Raw genomic sequence first — 8964 nt, 5'->3', positions numbered from 1 at the left:
GCCAATGCCCACCAGAGCCAATGCTCACCAGAGCCAATGCCCACCAGAACCAATGCCCACCAGAACAATTCTGAAACTGACATGTCCCTGGAGGGATGCCAAACAGCTCATAAAGCTCTCATGTTCTTGTCTTGTCCTCCAGTGCCCCAGAGACAGCAAGGAGAAAATATCTGAGAAGACCGCATTCCCCCAAGTTAGAAGTCTAGCTTTGTGCTTTGTTACTTGAACAAATATAAATCCCATGTTTTTCACTAATGTTTGTTTATGTGGCTTAAGGGAAGAAAATTAATATTTTACACATAAGACATTCAACACTAAAAATATTATAAATGAAAATACTATCTTAAGAGTATACATGCATATAGATAGATAGATAGATAGATAGATAGATAGACAGATTCTCAATACAGCTAGAGAAACTATGCCTTTCAGACTGCCTGGGGCAGTCTTACTTTCCTCCTCCACTCCAGTGAACATATTAATAGCTCCCCCTTTCAATCTCAAAAGAGTCGTGCATTGGATGATAAATTACATAATCACGTTATCTATGGCTCATGTGCAAAAAGAGTCAAATAATAAAGTCCTGGTACAATCAACTTTAATTAAGATTATTTTGCTTTGCAAGAGATTTTAATTAGACCAGTTTTAAACTAAAAGAACTTGGAGGTAAAGATAATAGGGCAAAAGTCAAGAAACATGAAAATGAAAAATAAGGAAAATTAAAGAAAAGAAAGGCTGCCCTAATTTTGTTATTTTAAAAGGACTGATCAAAATATTCTTTTAAAACCAAGTACAGATTTCTTCAGCATTAGGGTAACTTTAGGATATCTAAATTGTTAATAAGTATTTACAGAATGCGACTGCTATAGGGTTAGTCATTATGTTAGAAGCCAAGAATAAGAAGATAAAAGACACAGCTTTTTTTTTTTAAAGGAACTTATAATCAACAAGAGGAGACATTCACCTAAACAAATAAATTACAAATAAACCACAATGTAGGGTCATAAATGCTGTGATAGAAGTAAACAGAGGGTGCCAACTAAAGCACTGAATGGGAGTAGGAGAGAGATCGGGAGAAGACTCGCAGAGACCCTGCAGGTAGATTTCTCAGGAAAATGATGACGATTGAGCTGGATCATAAAATAATGAGAGGGGATGGCAGGTGAAGACAAGAGGAAAAGGAGGCATTCGTGTGTGAGTGATAAAAACTTGAAAATCCCATGAGGATGGTGGAAGTCGCTCGGAACGGCTGAAGCAAGCATGAGCTGACGGCAGATGTCGGTCAAGAAGTCTACTCAGGGATCACATGTGAAACTAAGAGCAACTGTGAATGACCTGTACCTTACTCTCAAAATGCGAGGAGCCACTGCATAATTTTGAGGGAACAGGCGAAATACAAGTCTGCGTTTTAGCAGGGCCACTTTGACAGCAGTGGGGAGGGCGGATTTGATGGTGGCTCGCCTGGAGGTAGAAAAACTAGTGAGGAGGCCATCGGAGTAACCTAGTTGGTTTGTTTGTTTTTTTTTTAAAAAAAAAGCAACTGTCCAGGGCCGTCAGTTGGAAGAGAACAACAGCAGCAGAGCGGGGTGTGGACCATTTCTGTGAAGAGGCTTGAGCTGGAGCTGCGGGTTTGGGAATCAACAACATTTTAAGCGGTGGCGGAGCTATGGCGGACGTGATCCGGCCGGGAGAAAGGACAGTAAAAAGAGAAGAAAACCAGAAGAAAGCTCTGTGCGATTCTGGGGTTCAGAGGCAAGAAAGGTGGACAAACTCCTAAAGGAGACAGAGGAGGGATCGAGAAAGATCATGAGGAAGATGGAAGAGAAGCCACTTGAGGGGTGTCAGCTTCAGAAAGCAGCAGGGTGCCGCGTCGGGCACGAGCGCGAGCTGCGCTGAGCCATCGGCTGTCCGGTCGACCACTACCACAACTGCTCAATAGAGTAGTGGCGTGGAAGCCACATTTCAGAAGAGTTACGGGTTCACTAGAGATAAGAAAATAAAGTCAGCATGTGGAAACAGCTTTTTCCCCAAGAAGGTTTCACATGAAGAAAAGGAGAAGAATAAGGCAGTAGATAGGTTTTGCTATTGTTGTTACTGCTTTTAAGTTAGTAGTTTGTTTTTTTAATGCGACAGAGAAAGTGATGATTTAAGAAAAAGAAGAATCCAAAGAATAAGCTCCTTAGGAGGGTGAGAGTACGGAGAGGGGCCCGGCCCAGACGGCGAAACTACCTCAACAGAGACGGGGAAGGAGGAGCAGGACTGGGAATACCAGAAAGTCTGGGGAATTAATGTTCCCATTTACGGCCGTTGTTTTCTCTGTGAAATCATTACTTAAAGTAAGAGTGACATTGGTCAGCAGAGCATGGTTACGGGAAGAGAGAACTGGAAGGGTAAGAGCTTGTGGCAGAGCATTCGCCCAAGGAAGAACGTCCCCTCACTTCGTCCTCCACAGCATGTGTCCCACCTCACGGGTAAAGGAGGAACTTTCCTCAACATGTCTGCCCTCTTGGGGAAGTCCTGTGAAAGAAACTTCTACTACTTCCTCCAGCTCACAGAAAAAAGGGGGGGGGGGGGGGGTAAGTCATGGTGCCTGGGAAGATGGTGAGAACCTGACACACGTCAGTCCTCAGCTCTCGCGCGGGCAGGGAGGGCGAACTGAGTCACTGCTCACATGTGGGTCTCCGACTCTCACCGGTTTACCTTTTACATTCCCGCAGATGCAGGGGGAGCCAGAATGCTCCAAACTCCTTAAGGGTGCACATCTGACTCTCTCCGCCACTGCAGGCTTTGAGGTTTGCTGTAGGAAGAGGAAGTAACAGGAGGCCCCCCCTTCAGCAGCAAGTGGCGGGCACATTTTCCCATCTAGATTTATCTGCAGCAAGGTGGGTACTAAGTTCTAGTCCTCCTCTAAGCTTTTCTCCCGATTTTCCAACTGACTAAAAACCTAAAGAAGTTAGGAGGGGTGGTCAGCATTCTGAAAACCTTAGATTTACAGTTTGAAATTTCTGAAGGATCTCCTGGTAGAACGTTTGTCAATGATGAAGGACCATAACGGTCATGGAAATAAAAAAAGAAAAAGAAAATTCATCCCACTAGTGTGGAATGAATAGAGAGACACCGGAGTCCAAGATCTCAAAGAACAACAGCTGTTGGATGCTGGGCGCAATCTCTACATGGATCCCTACTGAAATCATCCTCGCTGAAGGCGAACTTATCATGAAGAGGAAACATGTGAGCGAGGTTCTAAATATCCTGACAAAGACAAGGGAGTGACCAGGATGCTATGGTGACAGCGAGTCCAGGGGAGCAGCAGAGCTAGTACCATTAGGGCCTTTACTGACGAGTTTTACAGAACACTGCAGGCATCATGTTTGGAAGCCACAGAAGGAGGAGGCAGATGTCAAGCCTGATGCGGCCCTTCAGTTCTTCAGGTTTGAGCCAGTTAAGTACTGTTCAGTGAGGAGAGAGGCCAGGTAAGCAATAATCTCAGGAAGAAAGAGAGGTTTTATCTAAGACAAAATATACAGTGTTTTGAGAAGAAACTACCATTGATTCAGAAAGCATAATGGAAAGGGAGGTTCAAAGGATGGAGAACAAAAGAATAGAAGCCAAAAAGCGTCCAAGAACAAGCTGTCTCTTCCCGCGTCATCAGGACTGACTGTTGGTTTTCCTGCAAGTTGGATACAATGGGAAATGATAAAAAAAAAAAAAAAAAAAAAAAAGATTCATACATACCATACACACTCTATATAACTTAAAACATAAATGTACACACATGTGCCAATCTTCTGATGTGAGGCCAAGGACTGTTCTCTGCACATGGGTCTGCTGATTGGAGTTATGCATCTTCTGTCTTACAGAAACCACATCCTTCATCTAGGATTTCCAGTTTGGCTTTCTTTACAGCGAGGGAGAACCTGAAGACACTTGGGAAGTAATCTGAATGCAGAGCCCGCCTAGATTTTTCTCACTCCCCCCACCTTCTTCCAGTGTTGTCCTGTCTACAAACAGCAAAGCTTTTACAGCTAACGTTTACCAAGTCTTTCCAAAGCTGTGTTTATGGAAACAAAACTCAAAGTCTTTTCTGTGTCTGATCAGTTCACTTACTCTTCATTTCAAGTACATGATTAAAAAAAGAAATACAACTGGCTCACCGGGCTTGAGGACACCACACAATGGGCCCTTGGGAGAAAGACAGCTTTCCCAGTGGGAACAGGAGCCTGGGGACAATCTCAAGGGAAGCTTTTGGCTGAAAACATCCAAGGGCTGAGGGTGATGATCACGTGGCCAGTGAGGAGAGCTTTAACTATCCAGGTGGCCAGAGTGACTGCACGTTGAGCCACAGGCAAGGACAAATACGACTGTGAAGATTATCAAGGGGCTCCGAGTTTTCAAGTGGAGAGCTGCTGTAAAGCCTGCGGTTTTTTCGTCTCCACGTGCATCCTCTTCCCTTTCCTCAGTCCCTTAACTCTTACAGCTTTTCTCATTTTGGAGGAAAGAAACTAGGACAGTAAGGAACAAGGTAGAAGAAGAAGAAGGGTCTAGAGAAAAAGTCTGAGGCTCCAGAGCCACTTCCGGGCTCTGAGCTATCCCCTGCTTCTCTCCTTGTCTTTCAGCACTGGCCTCCCGGGCTTTAGCCGGCCCGCCTCTCTCACTACTTCCACCTTCCTTCCTCTGAATTTTCTTGCCAGGTAACTGGAAACTAAATTCGTATTTATCTACATTATCTGTCTTTCTTCCTTCCCACTGGCTCTTCAGGGAGGTTACTTGTAGTAACCATACAGAAAGGGCAGGGTAACAAAGCCTACAAAACCAGAACAATCTCTACTTTCAAGAAATTAAGGACCAATGTTGTGGCCATGGGGCTAAGCCTGTCCTATCCTAAACATCATCACAGACTCCCTTCTTACGGTTTCTAACACAGGGTATCCCCTTTCATGCCCCACAGAATGGGTGGAATCCAGCACCCTACCTGCGCGTTCCTCAGTGATGAGTCCCCCACGGAGGAAGTCTCTCCCCCACCACTCTAGGTCATAGATTCAACAAATATCACAAAGTAAAGCGTATCGGACACTACTAAAATGGCCATTTTTAGACCAGTGAGCATTGCCTGAGCACTTGCTGTGGTTAGTCAGTGTGCTAAGTGTTCCATCATCTTGCTGCGTCCTCACGGAGGTAGAATTGTTATTATCATCTTCTTTTCACAAGGAAATTGACAAGACTAGAAGGGATAAAGTCTGATACTCAAGGTCACTCAGAAAGTAAGTAGCAGAACCAGGATTTGAATCTGGACTGGATTTGACTGGACCTCAGAGCCTGCAGTCTTTATTACCACATTACACTGCTGCTTCTCAAAATGTCCGCGTTCAAATGGAATTCGTTGGAAATTCAGAAGAATGTTTTTAAGATATACACAATATCAATGTTTCCCTCCCCCTGACGATTATCCCCATCCATACACCATAAGAAAAATTAGCTTAGGGCATTTACCTAATTGTTCTAATGTTTACCTGTTTAAGACAATAAGGAAAAAAATTAGCTGACCAAAATATACTCTTTCTGGTTTAAGCAACCCTATTTGGCACTGGGTGGCAAAAGACAACATCTCTGCCCATCTACCATGAAAGCAATCCCTACTCAATAGCTTTCCGCAATCCTTCCCCTTGGGCAAACATACTACCTTTTACAACAAATGAGGGGTCAGGGAAAGAGAGGCATGCAGCAGGGTAGGAAAGATGGGTAAACCAAAAAGTTAATTGTTGGAAAGTTAAATAACTCAAGCTTACTTTTTTGGTACACTTCTTGACGGTGTTGATTAATTCTTGTATGACCAGATCGACACTCTTCAAGGAAGGTCCTTTCAGTTTTACGATTTGCTTTTTGACTATTGCTTCAAATGCCATGTCTGGAGTAAACAACCCTGTCCTGAAATATAAGAAAGAAAGCAGGACATTAGATTTTTTTAAATTAAGTAATATCCAATGCTTTTTTGAAAAGGGTTTTCATTGACATGCCACCTAAAGCAAGCATGTAATACCCAAGTTTAAAAGTTACACAGTGATTTATTCTACCAACAGTATCATTTGTTATTACGGAGGTACAAGTGACAATATTTCCCCTACTACTATTCCATAATAAATTTCATTCTCTAGATGATTAACATTACCTAAAAACAGTTCCCAAAAGCTTTTCAGGCCTGGAATAATATAACCTGTAACTAATGTTTAACTGTAATTCATCTCATCTCACTGTTTCCCAGCAGTAAAAGCAACGCCACGATAAAAATGATGTCCTATGGTTTCACTTATTTGTGGAGCATAACAAATAGCGTGGAGGACAAGGGGAGATGGAGAGGAGAAGGGAGTTGGGGGAAATTGGAAGGGGAGGTGAACCAGGAGAGACTATGGACTCTGAAAAACAATCTGAGGGTTTGAAGGGGCGGGGGGTGGGAGGTCGGGGAACCAGGTGGTGGGTATTATAGAGGGCACGGATTGCATGGAGCACTGGGTGTGGTGCAAAAATAATGAATACTGTTACACTGAAAAAAATAAAAATAAATAAATTTTTAAAAAAATGATGTCCTAAATTTCCATTTCTATATCTAAAGAATTCCAAAAGCTACCCCCTCTTGTCATTCACAGAGCAGAAAACAGTCCTCATTTTGTCAACACCGAAATAGTCGTGTTCCTGACTCCGCAATCTCTTCTTTCCAGGAGAGCTGTATTATAGTGAGCTCAGTGGCTCCCGGTCTGAGGTCCTGGGGCGCTAGAGGCAAAGGAAGACAGCGGAGTGGAACTAGCTTGGGACCCAGGATGCCTACATTGTGAGTTTACAAAAATAACGAATGATAACCAAAATAGGAAGTGTCATTTCACCTGGCTAGAATTAATTCAAACTGGTGCCATAACAATGCTTTCGTCATGCTGGGCAGGGGCTCAGGAAAGCAGGGGTGAGGGGGTGGTCAAAGAGAGAGAGAGAGAGAAAGATTTTTAAAAAGTGAAAAAGAAGAGATAAAAAGTGAAAAAATGACTACATCTAAATAAAAGGCCAGTGGAGAACAGCTACCGTCAGAGGGACCATGAACCCCGCGGACCCTCGTGCCCCGTAGGCCCCAGACCCTGGTGCCTGATCCTTCCCACCCGAGGCCCTTCTCCCTCCCTCTTCTCCTCCTCCTTTAACTTTGCTCCTTCACCGCTCAACTCTGCGGGGCCTCCTGTAGGAAATTTCTCTCATACTTCCCTTCCAGCAGCTTTATTCTAGTTCCTTCTCGTCATGTCCTTCGGCGGCAGCCTACACGCGCCCCTCTGTCTCACCGTAGTGATCGTACCGTATTAGAACACGCAGTCTCTCCACCTCGGACGCAGACCGGAATCCACACTGTTGGGGCTAACACGAGAAATCTCCCTGTCTGACCCTAACCTTCCTCTTCAGTCATTTGCCTCCTCTCTCTCAGGCACCCCATGTCTCCGCCAAACCCAACCACTGGCCCTTCCACAAACACACTCACACTAACGTTTTCTGTCTGCGCCTCTGTCCATGAGGTTCACTTCGCCCTCCCCACACTTTCAGCCCGTCCAAGTCCCACCTGTGCTTCAAAGCCCAGATCAAAAGCAGCCACTTCCTCCAGCTCGCCTTCTCCGGTCCCGCCACGGACAAGGTCTTCCTTCTCTGAACCCCAATATCCTATTTTGCATTGCGGTGGTCTGAGCATGCCCGTCCCATTACTACCCTGGTAGAAAGGTCGTTCCTGCACTTATCTTTGCTCGCCCCACAAGGACTGTCTTCCTCCCTTGCTCCCTACTGGCACGAGGTGCCTCCAGAGCAAAGGATGAGTAGGTCCGCAGGGGACAAAGATGGCTTCTGTTACTCAAATACCTAACAATCAACCAGAAACAAAACGTTTCCTATTAAGTGTCTTTAAGAGCCTAAGCACTCACGCCATAAGTATGTCTTATTCTCAGGACACTGTGCCCTTCTTATCATCTTACAGGCAAATTAATTCCAGAATAATAAATAGCAACCCATCTCTTCTTGTGGTATGCATGTAAATCAGAAATCTTCAGAACGGAATTACTGAGCTTTTGCAATTACGTTCAGCAAAAATGTATCTGGTAAGTTTTAAAAGCCAAGTAAAAATACTGTATTTTACTTTTACAGTAAAGTAAGTCCATAAAAAATGCTTCCTGACCCAAAAAATGTGATTTGGTTTCACAGCACTCATCAGACGGACATGTTTGAATACCAGCCATGCCCAGCTCAAGAGCAAGACACCGTTTCTATACCGAATGTATCCGAGATTCGGGGGAGACAGAATAGAATAAATAGGGAAATTAGAAATCCTACTGACAGTCAGAAAAAGACTAGATTTGGTTACAGAAGGTTTTCTCCCCTTTACTTTGTGAATGTGTGTTGACCTATCCTATTTGCAACACGCAGAGCAGGCTGTGTGAATGTTAAGAGGAGAGAGATTTAAATGTCATAACTCCTTTCACGTGTACACTCAGCGTCAAACTTTGCCCTCTCAGGCTCTGCTCCCAAAACACTCTTGTCTTGACCTGTGGCAGAAGCCAAGGTACAGTGGCCAACAGACAGGGGACGCCTCCTCCAGGGAAGATCACCTATGAAGTAGGCAACCTAAGGTCAGTGCCTTAAATTCAGGACATTCAATACAAGCTCCATTAAATTCTGTTCCCGAACTCAAGAAATGTGTGTTTTAAGTTCATTTTTTTTCTTACCATAAGTGCTTTAAAGAAAGTAAATGAGCAGTGGGTGTTCTACACAATGAATCACAGAACGCTACATCAGAAACTCATGATGTACTGTATGGTGACTAACATAACATAGTGAAAAAAGAAAAAGTCAATCAGAATGCCCCCATTTGGGACGCCTGGGTGGCTCAGTTGGTTAAGCAGCTGCCTTCGGCTCAGGTCATGATCCCAGCGTCCTGGGATCGAGTCCCACATC

At 44.2% G+C, this 8964-nt stretch overlaps 1 protein-coding gene across 4 annotated transcripts in view; it reads right to left on the bottom strand.

The window, feature by feature from the left end:
• Positions 1-8964, bottom strand: part of DNM3 (dynamin 3) — a 540277-nt gene that overhangs the window by 320424 nt on the left and 210889 nt on the right. For all 4 annotated transcript variants that reach the window (XM_059412463.1, XM_059412464.1, XM_059412462.1 and 1 more), the window contains exon 10: positions 5787-5925. In XM_059412463.1, coding sequence (XP_059268446.1) covers positions 5787-5925 — 139 coding nt within the window. The remainder of the gene's footprint in view (positions 1-5786; positions 5926-8964) is intronic.

The sequence above is a fragment of the Mustela nigripes genome, chromosome 10 (genome assembly GCF_022355385.1).
Source record: "Mustela nigripes isolate SB6536 chromosome 10, MUSNIG.SB6536, whole genome shotgun sequence".
Taxonomy (NCBI): Eukaryota; Metazoa; Chordata; class Mammalia; order Carnivora; family Mustelidae; genus Mustela; species Mustela nigripes.
This window is presented reverse-complemented; position numbering and strand designations above follow the sequence as displayed.